Source organism: Paroedura picta, chromosome 2, assembly GCF_049243985.1.
Source record: "Paroedura picta isolate Pp20150507F chromosome 2, Ppicta_v3.0, whole genome shotgun sequence".
NCBI lineage: Eukaryota > Metazoa > Chordata > Lepidosauria > Squamata > Gekkonidae > Paroedura > Paroedura picta.
This window is the reverse complement of record NC_135370.1, coordinates 159,907,192-159,929,787: the sequence shown is the minus strand read 5'-3', so window position 1 is coordinate 159,929,787 and position 22,596 is coordinate 159,907,192. Positions and strand designations below refer to the sequence as shown.

Here is a 22,596-nt window from a genome sequence, read left to right as displayed (position 1 = left end):
TCACTGTAGCTGTAGACTCCAAAGCCACAACTTTCTCCTTTGGTGTCAAAAGAGTAGCTGAGGATAGGAGCATGTGGTCCCTGAAAGAGAAGCAGCTTCTGGCTCCGATGCACAGTGACCCCTGGAGGCTTGTAGCTCTAAAGACAATGGCAGGTCAGTTCATGTGCAGTCCCCATGTGAGACTGCACAGAAGATCTATGATGAACATCCCATTAAACTTCTGGTAAAGCTACAGGACATTTTTCTCCAGGCTTGTTGGCAACCCTTATGTTGAAAGAAATGCCTTAAATTGAAAGAAGAGCCTTAAAAGCTCTTCCCCCCCACACACACACTCACTCACACATTCTCAATTTGAAATAGCACTAACTGCCTATGCTAAAAGAGAAAGATCATTTTAACATCTGAACACCCCGCCAATCTCTTCTGATATGACTCCAGTCCTTTTTGCAAGAACTTCATGCCAGGGACTCTCCCTTAACCATGCAAGATCAGCATCCTGACCAAAGCATGACCCTGACAAAGGTGGAGCTGATACATTTGTTTGGCTGATGAATACAGAGAATTAGACTCTGATCTCCCAATATGCTTATGATAACATGTGAAGAACCCTTGGTTGCTTTCTTCAGCATCACCTCTCTCCCAAGAAGGCCAAGTAATTCTTCCTTTTATCCTCATCTCTCCCAACCTTCACCTTTTCTGTTCTTGCTATTAAATATCATAGAATCATAGAATCATAGAGCTGGAAGGACCTTCCAGGGTCATCTAGTCCAACCCATCTGTCTACAAGTTCTTTCACTGCATACATTTGTAGCACAATGTAAACTATACATAATAATCACTGAAACATTGCAAAAATATATAATCTCCTGAATAAGTGGTTCAGTTCTCTCTCTTGCAGGCTTACCTCATTAATAATCAGCCGACTCGCCATCCGTAGCCTGGTCCTTGGTCCAAATTTATTCGTTATCATTACTCGCAAGCCAGCTTCAGGAAAACGGAATTTCGGAGGACTGGAACAAATGATCTCATCGACCATCACCACGGAGTTTTGGCCATATGGTTGCGTTCCCTTTACTATTGACCACAATGTCAATGGTTAGCTATAAAGTGTGCTTCTTTCTCTGACTCTCGTTGCTCATATTTACCCTGAAATGGCTCCTCCCATTAGTTTAGGGGTAATCTTACATTGAAATAACTTCACCAGTTTTCTATCTATAACTGGAATGCATGCAAACTAAACTGGCTATCAATAAAAATCTAAAACCAGTAGTTTTCTATGAATTCTGATTACATTTTAGATTGGACATTTGCATCAAATTGCAGTTGTACTGAAACAAGATTCCTCCTAATTCCTCACTTTGCTCAGTCATTTGCCTGGGTTTTCATCTTATTTAGGTCAGCATTATCATTTCCTTATTGTATATGTCTAATATATTTTAGGCAAATTAGTAATACTTAATAACGGGGTTGAATCCTATGAATCACTATCACAAGGGATTTGCTGAGGCAGACCTTCCCTGACTTCTCTCAAGATCTCTCTGTAAATTCTTCCCCCTCCCAGATCTGATGCTGAGGGTCACAAGACTTTCATATTAAAAAACAACAACCACATGGCAAGAATGAGAAGAGGAAGTGGGTGCAATCAACCTTCCCCCTTGCGTTAGCACACAGCACAATAGAGGATAATTTCTGGTAATTACTCCTCTTTACTGCAGTCCACTGTGCTGCATGACTTTTTGTCCTTGAACTCCTTTGCTCTTCAATATTAGCATTTTGGGAGTCATAGATGAATTTTTTGGGGGGAGGTTTATGTATATAATTACTAATAATGAGCCAAAACCTGATCCCAGGAATGCTCTTTAACCATTCATGCTATTTAACAAAAGCACTAGCAAGAATGCTTTCGGTCCCTTAAACTTGTCTACAATTTTAGAAGAATGCTATCACAGGCTTTATTATTAAATTCCAGAAGTACAGATTTAAATGAGTAGCTGTGTTGGTCTGAAGTAGCACAATAAAATCAGAGTCCAGTGGCACCTTTCAGAAAAACAAAAATTTATTCAAGGCGTGAGCTTTCGAGTGCAAGCACTCTTCGTCAGACTAAGCTCACACCTTGAGTAAATCTTTGTTGGTCTTAAAGGTGCTACTGGATTCTGATTTTATTAAATTCCAGGTTACTGCGCAAAAACTGGTTTTGTGACAACTTATACAGATGGGATCATTTTCCTGTTCTAAGTTCTGTTATTAAACCAAGAGAGACAAAACATGCAGCCTTAATAATTAATAAAAGGGAAACACAATAAATGCATGCAAGTATTTAAAAAAACACAAATGCTACCATCTATGTCACATGTAGTAAGGCTTAGCAGACAGGAGACGTTTGTTGTTAGAATACACATTGCAACAAAGTAAATATTAACCCCAGAGAAAAAGAGAGGTGGGTAACGGAAGATAGATGGAGGAATGAGGGGCAATACCATTCTCTATTGCCTCCGTTATTAGACAGGATACATATGTATATATTTACTGCAGGTTACATACATTAAGAGGAACAGAAATATTTAGTGGGATGGAAAAAGAAATAAATAATTAGTCCATCATTTCAGTCTGAAATCGACTGAAATCTGGGGAAATGTTTAGTTAAATTTAGCTTAATCAGAGGAGATTCCCCTCACACCTGATGACAACATGCCTGTTATTTTTAAACAGATAGAAGAAATAGAAGAGGGTGGAAACAATATTTTGTTACAGACGGGATCACAGACAGCAGCTTTGTCAACAGCAACATCTTCCAGGGCTGAGTCCAGGGCAGAGTCTGCACTTACTTTGTTTATTCCATTGTCAATCCTGTTGAATTCAGATTGCTTTGAACTTGGATCTTCTCTCCCCCCCCCCCATTGAAACAGGATAGTGTTCTGCACGTGGTTAGGGTAGTTCAGAAGGGGGGGGGGGAGAAGCCAAGCAGGGAGCCTCTTTCTTTTCTTGGAGGGGGGTGGGTGGGAGAGGATCGAAAATGGCAGAGAAGGGAGACAAAATCCAGGACGGACAGAAGTTGAGAGAAATTAGGGGCTTCTCCTTTAAGGCAAGTTTGTCACATGACCACCTGTGGCAATCACGGGTCCTTTACCACGGAGGAGAGCCCAGATTCAAAACAGCCTTTAAATATTGAGGGTTAAAAGCACTCTAAGATATCACACAATAAAGGTAGGGTCACTCCGGATCAATCCTTCTTGCTGCACAAGGAAATTTTAAATCGCCCCAAATCCAAACAGAAATCGCATTCTGTGTAGAGGGCAGGGACTGAATCGATCTGGGGTTGGAATAAAAGCTCCGTGCAGTTTACACCCAGATGGCAGGTTTCAATCTCTGCTACTTGTGCAATTCAGTGCTAAACTGAACATGTAGGAAGCAATACCAGAAGAAGGAAAAAACCGCAATGCAAAATTGTGCTGTATTTTGCATAATCATCTACCTGGTCTACACAAGCAGAAGAATGAGATGGCAGTTTCCAACTTTGGACTATAGGTAGGATTGTTGTCATGGTTTTTAAATGTTCTATTAAAAGAACTTCTCTGCTAATCGAAAACTAATAGAAAACTAGCCTAACTGGGAGTGGCCTAGGCTAGAACTTTCCTTCTTGCTCTGTGCATTTTCTACTTGCAAGGTGGTTCTATTTTTAAAATGGAATGTTTTTTTAAACCTAGAGAGCATTCAAAAGTAGCATCCTCGTCTTTGCCTTCATAATCTACTCCACGATGTCAAGATTCTAATATCTCATTCTGATCAATTTAGACACAGGGTTGTCCTTGGCCAATCCCTCCTCTGAACTGTATTGATCCATGTACTTACTCTATGACATGTGTTCTAGGATCATTTGAGGATCAAGGTTATCCGTGTGGGTTGCTACATTCAATTATTAATTTCTGCCTTCTGAAAAACTGTTCATTTAGAAGCAACCTAATATAACAGAAGGTATCTGAAGAAGTGATCAGTGACTTAGGGCTGATCCTGCGTTGAGCAGGGGGTTGGACTAGATGGCCTTTATGGCCCCTTCCAACTCTATGATTCTATGACTCATGAAAGCTCATCATAACCAGCTTTTTGTTAGTCTTTAAGGTGCTACTGGGCTCTTGCTTTTTTCTACTGCTACACAGCTACCCAAGGGAAGGAGACTGTAAGCCGCTTTGAGACTCCTTCGGGTAGAGAAAAAGCGGCATATAAGAACCAACTCTTCTTTTTTTTCATCTTGACTTGTTAGCCTAATATATGTTTGAGAATAGATTCCAGGATATCTCTGGCTGCAACTGAACTCTGACAGTCCTCCGGTCCCAAAAATGCCAGCAGGTATTTCTTTTTCTCTTGAAGGAATAAAATAAAAATGCACAGGTTCACTAGCTAAATTTCCCCTTCCCCATCTTCAGAAGATATTGTCTGTACCAGTTCTCGACAATACTTATTAATTATGTAAGTTCCTGGTGATGTTCCACTAAATTGGGTTATGATGCCATAAACTAAGGGGATGCCAGCAGTACAAGTATAATTTCATTTGCAAATCCACATGAATGGCCATAAGCGGGTCATACTCTTTTAGCCACCATTAACAGGAGCCATAATAATAGTCTCTGGTCTTAGAAGGCTGTTGAAGGCCTTGCTGAAGTGATCTGTATGAAACCACTTTCGGCAAAAGCTCTGCTGTAATACTAAATGTCATTAAACATGATGATGATTAACAGGATCTTAACATGGGGCTTCAGTAGGAGTAGAAGGGGGATAAACTTCTCTCTGGTGAATTACTTCTGAGAAATCTCCAAAGTGCAGCATGTCAGTGAAAACAACAAAAGCATCGAGGAACTTATTCTGGTAGCCCTAATGAGAGTGAGGAGTGGGAACTGAAGAGCTTGGGAGGTGGAAATAGCATCTTGACAACTGCAGAAAGGGTCTTGGGTTAGAGGCAATAAAATCTAGATGCAAGTTGCAGCTCATTACTACTCTGTTTTTAGCAAGATGTCTTCTTTCATTGTGCTGCACCAGTTGGTTTCCCTGGGCCTTGAAGGTCATCTGATGGGTGTGGGTAATCTGGAACAGAGGGGACTCAAGGTACAAGTAAATAGGATAATGATTAAATGGGAGAAAGCAGGCAGGGATGGGAGCAGGCTGGGAAAGCAGGGAGAGAGCTTGTGGTGGGAATATGGCACAGCAGTAGAGCATCTACTTCGAATGTAGAAGGTCCTAAATTCATCTCTCACCATCTCCAGTTGAAGGATAAATAAATAAAAATGCTTCACATGGTGAACATGTAGTGCAATTACTTGGAAAGCATCTGGAGAGCTTTACGAACAGTTCCAGAAATCACTCAAAATCCAGGGCTGATACAACTGCAGAATCAATTTCAGCCAAACCAGGTCAGAGGAACCAATGTATTCAGGTGGAGATGGCTCTGGTCGCTCTTACAGAGGATCTCTTGAGGAAACTGGATCTAGGTGGTCAGCACTGGAAATTCTTTTAGATCCTACAGCAGTGTTTGATCATGGGCTATTTGACCAACACCTAGCTGACAGGGCATAGTCTTGCAATTCGGATGCAATTCGGCAATTAGGACACTCCTTTAAAGCCTATGGCACCATTAAAATCAATGGGAAATTTTGCTTTTTAAAATTATTATTATTTATTTAATTTATATACTGCCCTCCCATACAGCTCCTCTATTCTGTGGTCTGGGAGGGTGGGGCTTTGAGGTAAAGGCACCAAATTTGCAGCATAGCTGCTAGACCCTCTCCTCAAACCAACCCTCAAGTTTCAAATTCTACAGGGTTCCAATTCTACAGGCAACCAAAGAAGATGCCCCCATCTGACCTCCATTGTGATTCTCTATTCTTGTCCTTTTTTCCCCACCACAGGAAATGATGGTGCCATAGGTTATAAGGGTGCTGAACTGATTCCGCTGAACCTGAATAATCTGAATCCTTATACCAAACGATTGATTCAGGTAATTCAGATTTGGCCGAATTGATTTTTGTCCTGTACTTAGCCTAAGTTATTTCATAGGAGAGTAAAAGAGAGTAAAATGGAGGAAAGGATAATGCTGTAAGCCACTCTGGATCCCACTAGAGAGAAACTAAAATGCCTTCAATTGCATGTCTGTTGAAGATAAAGGAACCTCATGTTCCCCCCTTTTTTCATCGCCCTGGCTTCCTTGGGGTTTGCTGCCTCAGAGGGATCAGGCTCCAGCCTATTAAAGCTTATGCCACAATATATGTACCAGGACTCTGGGTTCTTTTTTTGCTGCAACAGACTAACATGACTACTGCCCTCTGGAATTTGGAGAGACCATTAGATTAACCAGCTTCTACTCTACTTGGGCTCACTTTATATAGCAAGCTTCTTATGGCCATACAGGTATTAAAGCCAAAAGGCATGGGCAGTCAGCCCTATAAAAGCCAGTGCCCAGCCAATGTACTTTTACTACCAAAACATGAACATGAACTGCAGAAATACAAATCTTCACTTTAGCTTGTAAGACTTGTTTATGAAATTGCATTTTCCTCCATGTATATGTATATGTATATGTATATGTATATGTATATGTATATGTATATGTATATATGTGTGTATACATATATATATTTGTGTGTGATAATCCTGTAACAGAAGCTTTTATGTTTCGCCAGTTGAAACTCTTGAAAGCAATACAAATTACAAGCTTCAAAGGCAACCTGGCAGTCTGTGAACCTCCCTTTTATCTGCACCCATGGTAATAGCATTCTTGCTGTGGCTCTGTAGAATGCAATCGGGAGGGCGCAGGTGTTCCGTCTCCAAAAATAATCAAGCTTGGCAGTCATACACCAGAGAGGATTAAAGGTGAGATCTAAGCCCCACTGACCCAAGCCAGGTGTTAACTGAGAAGCCAGGTATCTTTGGCTTCAACATAAGTGGCAGGCTGAATGCAGACCTGAGAACAGTGAAATTTTGCTCCAAGAATCTGTGAATAAAAGGACAACTTTAAAAAGGGAGTATACCTGACTATCAGAAGGGGGGGGGGGGAGAGAACAAATCCCCAGAATAAAATTTAAAAAAAAATTGCCCTCCTGCTTTAAAAGTGAGATTATATATATAAAGATTAAAAGAAATCTGGCAGTATTAAAGAATCAAACACAAAGAGACATATAGATTCTTCCATGCAGAGTTAGTAAAAAGACTATCATTTCCCTGTTCTTATTGGGGAACTTCAGGGCCTTCTAAAATACTGTTCGGAAAAACAAAATCTTAATACGTTCTAAAGTGACGCTGTGCTCTGGAATATATCAGGAATATATGACAATTGAGAGCATGTGGCTGCATGAATGATCCAAATAGCCACAGGGGTGTAATAATCAGTGGAAGAAATACCATGCCTATAACTGACTTCATCCAACACACACAAAATCTGAGATTCCAAGAGACGCAAATGGGAACACTGAAGCACATCACTGCAAACATGATCCTTCCCAAATGAGCAACAAATGTCAACAATTCATGTTACAGAAACAGACATTGTTATTATTAGCATGATAATACAAGTTTAATAAAGGCTCCGTTGCACTGAATTTTTCTGGAAGTTGCTGAAAAATTGGGGAAAATACAATTCTGCTCATCACTCGTGCTTGAGCCACCATTACAGTGATGGTATTTCAGGTCAACTTTTGGTCCAGCTCCTGTCTGCTTAGCCTTACCTTTCCACAGCAATGGCATTGATGGGTCATCACAGCTAATGTCATAAGTTTCATTACCATCTTCCAGTTCACTGGTGACAGTGTTGCCATTCCCAACATTCATGCTTTTGATCGTGAAGAAGTTCTGCATTTTCACATTGTACCTAGAAACGTAAAAGAGAGAAAATGCAAGCTGCTTAAAGCAGTGGTCCCCAACCCCCGATCCAGGGACCGGGACCGGGACGTGGATCAGTTGGTACTGGGCTGCCACTCCTCCTCGTTCTCTTCCCCGGCTGCTGCCTCGGGGGCTGACCTGCTACTCTGCCATTGGCTCACCTTTGGTGCTCTCCAGCGGCTGCCATGGCTGGGACTCCCCTTCGGCGTGGCACTGCGCAGCTACTGCTGGCAGCACCCCCCAGCAAGTGGCAGGAAGACAGGGGCACCGGTGGGAAAGCAAGTGGAGCAGGGGCTCAGGTGGCAAGTGGCGACATCCCTTGGCAAAAGACTACCCCCCCCCCCGGGACTCAGTAAAATTGTCAAGCATTGATCGGTCCCCAGTGATAAAAAGGGTGGGGGCTACTGGCTTAAAGCATAAATTTAGGCATTTTCCTTTGCGTTATCTTCCCTCATGTAAAATCTCATTGCACTAGTCCTCACATCATACCACAATGATGTTGGCTAGACTGAGAGACAATGACTGGCTAAACACCACTCAAAGATTGTCATGGTTGAGAGCCAGGTCAACCATTATGGTCACGATGGAGCCAAAATGAAACACTTTTGTATCTGTTTGATTTCAATGGGAGAGTTTTCCTATTATATGCAATGGAAAACTAAATGCAGTTAGAATTCTGTTGTGTCTAAGCGCTTCATGGTTTTTCGATGTACTTGTAAAAAACATATGGTTCGCTGGATTCAGTCAGCTTTTCCATTTAATCATACAATCACAGAATAACCAAAGGATGCGCTCTTCCAATGTCGAAAGACTCAAGAACCTTATTCATTCCTTATGCCCCCCCTCAGGGCACTTAGTTCTGTGGACATGAATTTGCTGATGCTCCCGGGCCCCCGGGAGGCGCGCCGGTCCTCGACCAGGGCTGGGGCCTTTTCGGTCCTGGCCCCTACCTGGTGGAATGAGCTCCCAGAAGAGCTGAGGGCCCTGACAGAACTCTCTGGGTTCCGCAGGACCTGCAAAACAGAGCTCTTCCGCCAGATATTTAGCTGAGGCTGGGCTGAGATCCCGGGGATTGACACTGGGTCGTCCCCCCCCCTTAGGTTCCCAGGTCTGGATGGTTATCCCCAATCTTGATTGGAATCCATACTGGGGATGGAGGGCTTGAACACTGAGGAATTTATTGTTTTGTTTTGTTACTGCCATGAAAATTGTGATTTTTAAGGCTTTGTGGAGAATTGTATTTTATTATGTTTTTAGGGTTACATTGTATTTTTTATGGAATTTTATTGTGAACCGCTGTAAGCCAGCTTGCTGGGAGCGGCGGTATGTACATTTAATTATAAATAAAATAAATAAACTCAGAAGTGAACCTTGAAATCTAGATAAACCAAAACAATTCCAGCTAAAGATGATTACTATTTTGAACAGCCTACTGTTTCCAAGGAGCCATATGTACAAGTCCAACTTCCTATATATCAGGTTTTCACAGCAATGCAACAAGTATCTTGCTGTAGTGCTCAAGAATGCTTTTAATTTTATTTCAACTCATGGGATGGTTTAGAGCAGGGGTAGTCAAACTGCGGCCCTCCAGATGTCCATGGACTACAATTCCCAGGAGCCCCCTGCCAGCATTTGCTGGCAGGGGGCTCCTGGGAATTGTAGTCCATGGACATCTGGAGGGCCGCAGTTTGACTACCCCTGGTTTAGAGTCTTAAGACTTTTGAACTTTGTTACTAGGTGGACAATTATACAACCCAAAACATATTGCCATAAAACCTACCAATCAGAACCAGATAGAAGAGCCAAGGTTGGTCCATGAGACTAGTGAGAATCTCACATTAACACAGGGGTAGTCAAACTGCGGCCCTCCAGATGTCCACGAACTACAATTCCCAGAAGCCCCTGCCAGCATTTGCTGGCAGGGGCTTCTGGGAATTGTAGTTCATGGACATCTGGAGGGCCGCAGTTTGACTACCCCTGCATTAACACATTAAACGATTATTATAAATAAAATGCTTACACAAATATTTCAACTACAAGTTATTCTAAACAAACCCTATCTTTTGTATTCCATATTTCTAATTTAGGGGGGAAATTATTAATCTGAATAAATCTAGAATGTTGTTTAGAGAGAGAGAGAGAGAGTTTATCCTGTACTGTAAATATACCAGCAACAAAGCCTTTAGATTCTGCAAATGCAGCTAATTAGTAGCTATTATAAAAACCACATTCAGGCTTTTTAAAGCTATTTGTGTGAATCTGCAGATTTCATGTGTGCTTAATATTGAATTAGAAAGTTTTTTCTACAATCTGAAATATTTCAATTAACGCTCTTGGCACTGATTATATTATTAAGACAATAATATAATTAATGCAATAATAAATTATTGCCACATGATTACTTGTATTCATTATACTGGTGTAATGCCTGTAGCATCAGACTAGGATCTGGGACACCGAGATTCAAATCTCCTTTCAGCCTCTCACTCCCCCTCTCAATCAAGCCTGCCTTATATGATCATTGCTGTTAGGATAAAATGGAGGAATGGAGAATGAGGATGAGTTTCCCACCAGAAAGCAAAGCAGAGTAAAAACCTTAAAATCAATAAAATTTAGAGCATTCTGCTACTGGGTAGTGTTTCTTTGGGGCCTTTCCAGGATGAAAGGTACAATAAAATGGAAAAGTCCTCAAATTGGAAGAAGAGAGAACATGGAAGTTCCTCCTCCGCCTGCGCAGGAGGTAAAAGCTGGATTAGGGGCTGATATCATTTCGGCTACTTTAAATTGCTCTATGCAGTAGTTGTAACCATGTAGCCACCCGTCTGTCCAACAGGACAGATTTTCTTGAGCAAACATCTCAGGTGTTTGGGGGGTCAACTGCTTGCCACAACTATCCGCCACCCTCAGTGAGCCTTTTTTTTTTGGGGGGGGGAGCTGGCCATCAGTGCCTCCCCCTCAAAGGCCCACCAATGCCTCTGCAGGCCTTGGCTGGCCTGCTCAGCCTGGAGGGGGGGGGGCGGACTGGAGGCCTAGCACCTATTGTATTCCTGGATGCAATGGGCTATGCCCCTAGTTTTCGAAAATAAAACAAAAAAGCTCTGCCCAATTAGTCAGGCTTTCTAGTCTATCAAAATATTTCAAATAAATTCACCAATTAATTGATTTAACATTGAAGCTTTAGTTACCAGAGGCAATATTTTTCATTAGCCCAACTTCCCTACATAATAGTACAGATTCCACAGACATTGAAATGCGCAAATACCTCGCTACTGGCTATTGTATATATCCACAGAGAAAAACTAACAATACTGATGAAACAGGAATGTAAAATTTTCCAAATTATAGACTGTCAGAGTAATACTGAAGGAAGGATAGTCAAACATAATTAAAGAACAGAAGGGTTTGCGGGAAAAGCACTTACTTCATGATAAGTATATAGAACAAATACATAATGATGAGGACAAGGCTTTCCCACCTCAAAGGAAGAAAAGGAATGAAATTAGTCATGTACTGAATATATTTAGAGATGCTTTTACAAAGTCCAAACCTATATTTTCTTCAGAAAATTATCACTGGCACTACCATGAGCAGTATTTGCAACCTATTCTACAATCAAGCAAGGGAGTAGAAAAATAGACTGTTATTTTGTCAAAAATCGACATTTTGATGTTTTGATTTAAAATTCAATATCATGAGTTTCTCTCTTTTTTAAAAAAACAGCCTGAATGAAATTAAATTTCTTAAAACTTAGCCAACATTTATTTTAAAAAGGCTGCTTTTCTATCTTAATAAAACACAGAAAGACAAAATATTTTCTTGAAAAGCAAGCATTATAAATACCACACACGATACTCTTTGTTTTGGATTCATGAGGTGTCAGGCATTTGCAAGTTACCACATGGACTGAATCATAGAATCACAGAATCATAGAGTTGTAAGGGACCTCCTGGGTCATCTAGTCCATCCCCTGCACTATGCAGGACGCTCACATCCCTATTGCTCATCCACTGTAAACTGCTACCCCCTTGAGCCTTCACAGAATCAGCCTCTCTCTTCAAAGATGGAGAACCCACCACCTCCCGAGGAAGCCTGTTCCACTGAGGAACTGCTCTGTCAGGAACTTCCGGATGGTTAGACGGAATTTCTTTTAAATTAATTTAGCCCTTGGTTCCAGGAGATGATGGGTCAGCCAACAGGTATAGCCCTAATAGTATGTTCTTTAACTACCTGAGTTCTGCATTTGGCTCAGTTTTCAAATGAGGAACATTTACTACCTGCAAATAAATAAGCACATTTCCTTTTCTCCTTATGAAAACTGCCAGCTCCTATCTGCATCCTCTATCATTAGAAAGCTTGTCCTCTAAAGAAGCAATTTAAACACAGTTTAAATTTATATAACTATAAATAAACATATTTTAATGGTTAACTAATCAGTTAGTAGGTATAGTTGGTTAGGAGAGCATCTTTCTTTAAATAATTGCTTTTAAAATGTTCTTTTGTCTTGCAAATTTAAATCGTGATTCAAAAATCTCTTGCCATTGTCTTCTGTCATCATGCAGTTTTTTTATTTTTAATACAAACTGCATTTTGCTGGCAAAGGTCTTCTCTTATTTGCTTTTCAATCCCTCCTTCCTGGTTAGCCCCATTTGTCTTCTGCCCAATAATATGACTTCCTATAAAATTACTGCCTAGGACTGGGATGCCTTGCCATCTCTCTTTGAGAAGCCCGTTGTTCTCTGCCCAGGCCCTCCTCAGTACTAATTTTGAATCATAGAATCATAGAGTTGGAAGGGGCCACACAAGCCATCTAGTCCAACCGCCTGCTCAACACAGGATCAGCCCAGAGCATCCTAAAGCAATTCTGAATTTCTTTGACTAAGCCCAACCCCAAATGCTTTCCCCTTTCTTTCCAGTGACACTTGCAGGAGTAGTCAACCTGTGGTCCTCCAGATGTTAGTGGACTACAATTCCCATGAGCCCCTGCCAGCAAATGGTGGCAGGGGCTCATGGGAATTGTAGTCCATGGACATCTGGAGGATCACAGGTTGACTACCCCTGCCCTATAACACACCTACCATTCATCACTACTCGCTTCTTTTTCCAGCTAGTGTCACAAACACAGACTGACAAATTCAGAGCTCTCTCGTGACATTTGGAGGCTTACTCAGAAGTAAGCCCCTCTCCTCCCTGCTCAACAGGGTTAACATGAAAGAATGCATAGCCTGGCAGCCTAAATCAGAGCTGATTTCTAATCATTAAGGTATGTGTGTGTGTGTGGGGGGGGGGAAATAACAAGCAGAGCTTACCATACAATTTTCTCATCATATATAAACTAGAGGGAGAAAAGAGAGAGAAAGAGAAGAAATCATATTTCTCGATGACAACGGAAGAACTGCCGTTACATTACACAAAAACAGGACATCATAAGGATTCAAACCCAGAATGTGACGTTAGTGCTCCAAAACCTTGCTCAGTGTACTAGTTGAGAAGCCTGCTTTTAGGGAGAGCTACTGGCCCAATCCCCATTGTACCACAGTACTCTTGTCAAGATGGCCTGCAGAGGAAGTACACCCTGCCTGGGGAATTCCCATGACAGCTGACTGCAGAGTCCAGTAAGGCCTCCATACGTATGTCCAGCCAACTTCTGGTGATCTCAACCAAGAGCTTTCAAGGCAAGTAAGAAGCAGAGATGGCTTGCCATTGCCTTTCTCCTCAAAGCCTTCCTTGGTGGTCTCCCATCCAAGTTCCAACCTTACTTAGCTTCTGAAATCTGACAAGATAAGCCTATACCACGCTGCCTTCCTTTGTAGCCTGAAAATATAAATGCTGCTGCTCCCAGACTGGGTCCTTCAATATGGGCAACTAGTTGGTAATGTAAACAACGTAATGCTGTTAGATCTTGTGTGCATTTGGCCTTCTCTTTAGCTGGCCTTACTGGCTCTGATCTTCTGTCTGATCCTGCAAATGATGCCTGTTTAACTTAGCATCTGATACTTGATTTGTTGGACTTTTGGCACGAGGAGCTTCTCTTCTGTGTCTGAGACACCTAGGCATTTGATGGGATGGCACACACAAGTGTTTGAAATTGATACTTGGCACGTTTAAGGACTTTCATTCTTAGCTGGAATAACTGCTCAGCACTAGGTCCTTGTTTCTGTTGTCCTGTCTGCATGCGTTGCCTCATTGAAGTTGTGTGTTCATGGTAGGATATATACATGGTATTGGTATTACGAGGAGTTGCAGTATTAACTGCTTGATGAGCAGGGCTACAAAGTTACCTGTATCTTTTCCTGTTCCCTGTAAACCACCCTGAGCCTTCGGGGAGAGTGGTATATAAATATAAATATAAATATAATAAAAGTGTCTTGGGTTGAAGACATTCGGAGACAATGAGTGGCAAACGAAACATTATTCACAGAAGACTAACAACATTTGTATTACATTTAAAAGCAGTCTTGGGGAGTCTCACAGTTATGAGCAGAGGAAGAGCAGGGGTAAGTGGATCTTTAACTCTCTTTCCACTGGCCATTTTTATGCTGAAATCATCCCTACCAACTATGTCAACACTCTGTGGCAGGTTTCCAGATTCATATTTATGAATGCTGGTTCAGGCATTAGCATGTAACATCATTACAGGCATTAGCATGTAACATCAATGAAATACTCTGCTTAGGACTGCACTGTAAGACACTATGCAGCAGCAGTACTTCCTGCTCCGGTGTAAAGGTAAAGGATGCTGCCATGCTGCAGCCATCTGGGAGTTCAATCCCATTAGCTGGCTCAAGGTTGACTCAGCTTTCCATCCTTCCAAGGTCGGTAAAATGAGTACCCAGCTTGCTGGGAGGTAAACGGTAATGACTGGGGAAGGCACTGGCAAACCACTCCGTATTGAGTCTGCCATGAAAACGCTAGAGGGCGTCACCCCAAGGGTCAGACATGACCCGGTGCTTGCACAGGGGATACCTTTACCTTTACCTTTTACCTCTGAGTAGTAATCCTAGACTTCTTTGGTGGTCTCTCATTCAAGTGCTGACCATGACCAATTCTGCTTAACTTTTGAACTCTGATGAGATTGGACCAGTCTATTGAGACAGAGGTCTTTCGTATCACCTGCTACCTGGTCCTTCTAACTGGAGATGCGGAACCCAACAGATGTTCCATTATAATGTACTTCTCTCAGGTTGTAACTATACCACACCAAATCCTGGATAATACATAAACTGTTAAATACTTATTTGTCTTTCAATTTGCACTCTGCCCCTCCTGGCATGCTGGCTCGGGGCAGCTTCCCATGTTCAACATCACAACATAATAAAATCAACAGCATGATGAAATTACATTTATCCATAATTTAAATTGTATAATAATAACATTATTTTAAAAATTAAACAATCATAGCAGCTATTTCACCAGATGATTTACTGCAGCATGTTTCAATTTCAACCTAATTTCAGATTCAGGGGCGATCCATGTAGAGGGAGACCTGTCAATGTTTATTCATCTCATTCTAAGCCTATTAAATACAGTGAGCTTAGAAGGGCGTAACCATGTTTAGGATAGTATCACAAGGTGCAATCCTATGGCCAAGACTTTTTTGGGGGGGAGGTGTGCATGTATGCCTATACAGAATTAAATGTAGCACTATCCCTCTAGTTGAGATTTTTTTCCTTCCATGAATTAAATAAAAATAAGATGCTTTGCCATTGGCTCTAATTCCATGCATCAAATAACTAATGCAGGTGGGATCGAGAGCAACCCAAAGGATGCCTACCTTGATATAAGTCAAGGTGCTTACTTTCAGGAAAGTGCTCTTAAGGTTGCACCCATAGTCACATTAACGTAGACCAGGCTTTTTCAACTAGTTTTTTGTGAAACCCTGGGGTTTTTTGATGGCTCTGCAAGGGGTTCCCGATAGGGTGGAAGTTAAATAATTTTCAATATATTTTTAAAATTTTAAAATATATGACCATGTTGATCCCACCCTTCCAAAATGGCCAGTGATGAGCCCGGAGGGTGTGGGAAGAGGAGGGGCTTCCCAACCATATTCTGCATGATCATACCATATTCTGCATGATCATACCACACCTGGGGGTTTTCTGAAGCCTGAAGAATATTTCAAGGATTTCTCAACAATAAAAAAAGTTGAGAAAGGCTGGTGTAGACAATGCATAGCAATTATTTTAAATGAACCTGCATTTTTGGTCAGGGGGAAATAACAACTATCTAATATTCCTTAGCTGGCAACAAAGTCTTGAAGAATAACTGGGAGCAAACTGAGAGTGTAGTCCCTCTAGTGAACATTTACCCAGCAATCAAAAAGCATGCAGAGTTTTATAGGTGCTCCCATCACTTTTCATCTTTCTTTAAAGAGTCTGCAATTTGGGTGTGTGGTTAATTTCAGTGTTGCATAGTTCTTTGGGAATATGGTATTATGGAATTCACTTTTCCCATCCCGATAAAAGAGCTCTAGTGATTTTCCAGCACTCCTCCTGTGGTCCAGCACTCCTCCTCACAAACTACTGCAGGTCCTTCTAATTAACTGGGGAAAAAGGACACGGCAAACAAAAACTTACCACAATAAGTACAATCACAGATAGTGTGTAGTAGACTGAATCTCTGCACACGGACCACCACGTTAGACGGACCACCTGAAAAGAAAACACAATTGCTCCATGCACAGGGCTCAGCTTTAGCGTATATTTGGGGTTTACACCTGCGGATGTCTAGTATTGCAGAAGCAAAAGGCTGGTTTCACACATAGATGTTCATAACTTTGCTTTCTCATCACTTGAAAATATTTTTCACTGAGATGTGTACACACAATTCCCACCTTGAAAAATGTTCTCTATGGTCCAAATGAGACAAGATGTGAGCACGATCAGAATGTCAATATTTTTTAGAAGTGCTTTTAATCCTTTCATTGTTGTTATTGTTTTTAAATCAGCAACCAAATGAAAAAAGCCCAAAAGGAATAAGAACATGGAATTTCCTGAGGATACTTGCCCAGCAGACAGAACATGGCTATTTGCACAGTACAAAGCAGTCCAGGACTTTAATAGAAAAAGAACTGCTCACAAGTACAGCAAGATTTTTTTAAAAATCACTAGTTTAATTCCAAACATAAACATACAAGAAATAAAGCACATTAAAGGCTATCTTAAACACTTCTGTTAGCTAAAGTCCAGTCCCATTCATCTGGTCCATGAGACAAATGGGATTTTAATTGTGTCAATTCATAATGATTTTTATCTACAAACAGTTTTCAGGCATGACTTCCAAGCTAAAGGAGGAAGGGAAAATACATGAGCATACCTACAGGCCTACATAAAAGAGTTCAAAACTGTGAAAGGATGAGAACTAAAGAGCATTTGGAAATGTAAACATGTTACCCACCTGCCACATCATTTGGAAACAGAAAATTAGCAGGAAATTATCATCTGTTTGGGGACTGTAGCCAAATGGAAACCACAACTAAATTCTCAGTGGGCACAGTGTAGTTGACATGAAGCATTTTTATGTCCCACTGACCACAGTGGGAAACTTCTGCCCATTCCCCATGGATGGCAACAGGGCTGCTGTCCTCAGCTTGCATCCATTATTATTTACTACCATTTACCAGCCTCCCCAAATGAAAGGAAGCCATGTTCAAGCTGAGTATTCAGCGAGCAGTTTTAGGTACTGTTACTCATTAGCCCTCTAATGTTTGTATTGGATTTAAGAACATTATTTTTCCCTAAAGGAGGGTCAGGGTTAGTAAAGACACAAGGGTCTTGAGTCCCAGAGTCCCTACAGTGCAAGTAAACTTATTGTCTGTGATGGACTGAGGCATCCTGGAAAGGGATATAGTATTTCCTACTCCTGTAATGTCCAAACAAACAAAAACTTCAGTAGGAAGGGGTACTCGCCCTCTCCTTCTCCTGAGAATAACTGAGGAGCTAAACAAATCACTCTGGTTAATGAGGCTGAAGTACACTGGGTGAACGCTTTCCCACTTAACTTTGCCCAATTCCTTCTTCACCAAAACCCTACTCCTGTTTTTAATCCACATAGGTCCCATAATCCCGGTATAGCCGTTTTTGGTGACCAGAAGAAACCTGTCCTCCCTCTATTACGTGGCTGGCAACCAGTGGGAGGCTGGGTAGGGGTGCTGTTGGCATGGCAGCATGGTGTTACTTCCTGCTTTTCCCCAGAAATGGTATAAAACCATCACACCACTAGCTATTTTTTTGCTTTATTTTGTTCCCGTTGGCCTGTGGAGTGGTGGCAGGCAGCAGGAGTCGGGGGAAAAGGTTGCTTGCCCCCATTGGCAAATGGCAAACCTAGTGGAAAGCCTAGTAGGATATACTGGTTCTAGCCATGAAGTTGGCATGGCAGGAAGTAAAGAGCATGTTTGCACATACTCTGCAATGCTGTTTCCCATTGAGTCATTCATGCAACAATAGGACCTGCACGAGAAACGTAGCACGTTGTGTCCACAATACAATGGTGACCTTTGCATTCAGGTGAAATTTATTCTTCATTACCTTCTCCTACTTGTTCTCCTCTGCTGTAACTGGAAGGCAAGAACATGAGAAGCCCAACTAACCTGTCCTGCAAAGATCCCGCAGACTCCGATTATGCAGAGGATATTGAAAACTGCCGAACCAACAATGGTTCCAACTCCTACATCACCATGAGTGATGAACACACCTGGAGGGAGAGCAAGAGAAAGGTCTGTGTGCACATCTTTAAGAGTAATATTTTAAAAATATAATCAATTATGAAATATACTCCTTGGCTTGAGAAAGCATCATTAGATTCAGAGTTGTGCCGGAAGAAAACCCGAGGTGTACATCACCAGCAGCCACCAGCTTCTTCAAGAAAAGGAAGGAAGACTATTTCCCTGGGGGGAATATCAAACAAGCAGCTTAGAGAAAGCAGAAGCTGCACAGAGCCCTGGGGAAACCAGAGATGGTAACTGTGCAGTGTGGAACAAAAGAGGCAACTGGGGAAGGGATGAAGGGGGAGAGGAAAAGGAAGTGGAACATGAGCAGGGGAAGCAAGAACAGCCACTGCATATAGACTGGCCAGTGGGACTAGTGAAGAGAGGAGAAACACAAGGAAGCAAGGAGGAGATGGAGTTTCCAGCAGTACTGGTTGCTCCGGTATATTGTGAACCTGTGTTTATTAGCAACCAACTGGTGGCAGCTTTTTAGCAAGTTTGCTTACACAAGGATAGGAAGTTATCTTTATTTGCATGTTAGCCTCTCGTATAATAAGGCAATGTAATTAGGGCAGGGACCTTTTTCCTCCAGGTCATTTATTATTTACTTAAAACATCTGTATCCTGCCTTTCTACCCAATTTGGTCCTCAAGGCGGTGAACATTAAAAATCAATAATACACAGCAGATGGAAAGAGGAAAGAGGAAGGAACGCCAAATGAAGCAAATAGCTTTTGCTCTCTGGCAGGAGAGAATTCCACAGTTTTAGTGACACATCCCAGAAGATCCCTCTCAGGTCACCACATATTTAGCCTCAGATGATAAGGACACCTACAGAGGCGTCTCCAAAGATAACCGCAATGGTGAAGAAGGCTTGTGTGGCTGTGGCCAGATAGAGCTGCAGATAGCACAGCCTGTATTGTCACCTTAGTCACCCTCATTACCGATAGTTATGGACAGGGAGCCAAGATGAGTTGGACTATCATGAGACAGGGCTGCATGAGCACTTCTGATCTCTGAAGTCCTATGCAGACATGCCCTTAGTGGAAGGTCGCTGATAACAGATAGAGTCCAATGTTAGACAGTCACTGGAATATTTACTTTGAACATCAGTGGTATCTGCAGACACAACTTCATAGTAGCAGTCCTTGCACTCTAATCTTTACAAACCAATTTCACATTTTCCACTTTTGCTAGTAGATTTCTTACCTATCACTGAAGCAAACAATTCTGGAGTTGAGCTTCCTGCAGCCATAAATGTGGCTCCTGCAACATCTTCACTCAAATGTAGTTTCTAGGGGGGAAAACAGGACTGGTTATGTCAGTTCATGTTCCAGTTTAAGATGTGAGAGGGGCAGAGATGCCAAGCTTTAAAATGCTCCCTTTGGCCCATTATGCACGGGCCAGAATGCCCGCGCTGGCGGTGGCAGCGCTTCGGTTAAAATCACCGATAATGCTCGCTGCGGCCGCCAGCGTAGGCACCTCCCGGCCCAGGGCTACAGAAGGCCCGCGTTAAGTGACCGCGGAATCTTCCATAGCTTCCTGGGTAAGCCAGGGCTGCGGCGGGCCGGCGCTGGGTTTGAGTGATTTTCTCCATCTCCACTTTCCTGCAACAGATCTCTGACGTTCCTAGATTTGATCCTTGGCATCTCCAGTTACAGGCTCTGGCAACAGGCAATGTGAAAGACCCCAGCATAAGACCCTGGAGAACTGCTACCAGTAGACTATGCTGACTAAAATGGAACAAGTCAGCTTCATGTGCCCATGTTATATAAGGCAGGTTCATTGTTCCTAAAGGTTCCCTATTTCCCAGGGACAATATTTAGGGGCTTATTTTTGGCTCTGGCAGGAGCATTCTTCAATCTTTTCTGTCAGTACAGATTTACCTCACGATCCAAGCATTTGACTGGTATACCTGATGTTCCTTCTCCCTTAGTATACACTATACAGGTTACATTTATAAAAATGAGCCAAAATTCCCTTGTACATACCTCACAAATTTTCTCTAATGATGGGACAAAGAAGTCATCACATACAATGGCCAAGGCATAGAACATATACAGAGTCTGTGAAGAGGGGAAAACAAACAAGTATTACAAAGTTGGGCACATTTGAGATACAAAAGGAAAGTCATGCTCCTGACACTCATTTGGGTGTGGACTGATTCCTCCTGTGGAGAGTTTCCAGTCTTCAGACTTAACTAGTTGTATAGACTGATATGCATTCTAAAATGTGACAAAAATGGTTAGACCCATATTCACTTTATTCCACATATCTGCTATGAGAGGTTTGGAAAAATGGATTAATGAAAATCCTGTTGACAATGAGGTGGATCTTAAGTAGTCCCACTGGAAAGTGACAGCAGAGGTGAAATTACTGTGATAGGTATAAAATATTCAAATGCTTCCTTTACCTGTCAGTTCTTTCCTGCCCTCAGTACAAAGGTAGAGACTTATCTCAGCTTCTCTCTCCATCCCTCTTTCTGTCAATAACAGCATGACCTCTTCTTAGGTGAGCTTTTTCACACTGCACCCCGCTCCTCATGGGTTAGCTCTCCTTGGTCTAAAACCTGTCTACTCTTTCCTCCTATTCTTCAGACCGTTACCTCATAAACCACATTCCTGTTTCTCTGGTCTATTGCCTTCTATGCCTTTTTTCTTCAGCAACCGTATCATCCTCCAGGAGCTTACAACACTGATCTCCCATTCTTCATTGTATCCTCATAACAAAAATCTTATGACAATGTTAAGCTGAGAATGGTGAGGCCGGTCATCCGCAGTGACAGAGTGGAGCTTTGAACTTGAATCTTCAAATTTGACACTCTGATCCAGCCTGTCTCAGCTTTTTTTCTGTTGAGAAACTCCTGAAACATTCTTCAGGCATTGTTGTTAGGTGAGAAGTCATGTCCGACCCATCACGACTCCATGGACAATGATCCTCCAGGCCTTCTTGTCCTCTACCATTCCCCGGAGTCCATTTAAGTTTGCACCTACTACTTCAGTGACTCCCATCCAGCCACCTCATTCTCTGTCGTCCCCTTCTTCTTTTGCCCTCGATCGCTCCCAGCATTAGGCTCTTCTCTAGGGAGTCCTTCCTTCTCATGAGGTGGCCAAAGTATTTGTATTTTCAGGCATTAAGAAACCCCAAAAGTGATGCGATCATACACAATGATTGGTGACTATAGCTGTGTACATGGCCACCTGGGGCCCCTCCCATTATTATTATTATTATTATTATTATTATTATTATTATTATTATTATTATTATTATTATTATTATTATTATTATTTCGATTTATTCCCCTCCACTTCCAAATCAGCTCATGGCAGGTTACAAAATCTTATAAAAACCCCATTTAAAACCCCATTTAAAAGACACCACCCCCTCCACGCCCATCACTGGCCATGGCGGGGAGGTCAACATGAACATATATGGTCATATAAATAAATGTTTAACAAATTTAAAATATATATATTGAAACAATTAACTCTCACCCGTTCAGGGCCTGCAGAAGGGAGTTCCTCCACCAGGCATCTGCATGAGGCCGACCGACTCAAACATCTGCTGGTCCCTCCCTCCCCCCCCCCAGATGCCCTTCCGTGAATGACAAATCTGACCTGCCCAGGGATTGTCATTGTTGTTCTGTTAAAAATCACTTCAACTGTTAAAACACTGTTCTGGTTTTCATGTTATGTTATGATTGTTATTTATTGTATTATTATAATATTCCATAGAGCCTCTTGTGGTGCAGAGTGGTAAGGCAGCAGACATGCGGTCTGAAAGCTCTGCCCATGAGGCTGGGAGTTCAATCCCAGCAGCCGGCTCAAGGTTGACTCAGCCTTCCATCCTTCCGAGGTCGGTAAAATGAGTACCTGGCTTGCTGCTGGGGGATAAACCGTAATGACTGCGGAAGGCACTGGCAAACCACCGGCAAAATAAAAGCCCTTGTACAAAAATGTCGCCATTTCTGATGTCGAGTTCCAACCGCTCTGCATTCAAACAAGCAATTTATTGTCTTCTGTCCCTTAGAGT

At 42.0% G+C, this 22,596-nt stretch overlaps 1 protein-coding gene across 2 annotated transcripts in view; it reads right to left on the bottom strand.

The window, feature by feature from the left end:
* The window catches only part of SLC24A4 (solute carrier family 24 member 4), a 121,658-nt gene that overhangs the window by 14,837 nt on the left and 84,225 nt on the right, over positions 1–22,596 (bottom strand). The window contains exons 4-11 of one of the 2 annotated variants that reach the window (XM_077323527.1): positions 20,556–20,630; positions 19,774–19,858; positions 18,449–18,552; positions 16,437–16,511; positions 13,170–13,195; positions 11,285–11,338; positions 7,710–7,852; positions 905–1,074 (exon numbers count right to left, since the gene is read on the bottom strand). In XM_077323527.1, the coding sequence (XP_077179642.1) occupies positions 905–1,074; positions 7,710–7,852; positions 11,285–11,338; positions 13,170–13,195; positions 16,437–16,511; positions 18,449–18,552; positions 19,774–19,858; positions 20,556–20,630 (732 nt within the window). The remainder of the gene's footprint in view (positions 1–904; positions 1,075–7,709; positions 7,853–11,284; positions 11,339–13,169; positions 13,196–16,436; positions 16,512–18,448; positions 18,553–19,773; positions 19,859–20,555; positions 20,631–22,596) is intronic. The other variant, XM_077323529.1, reaches the window with a different exon arrangement.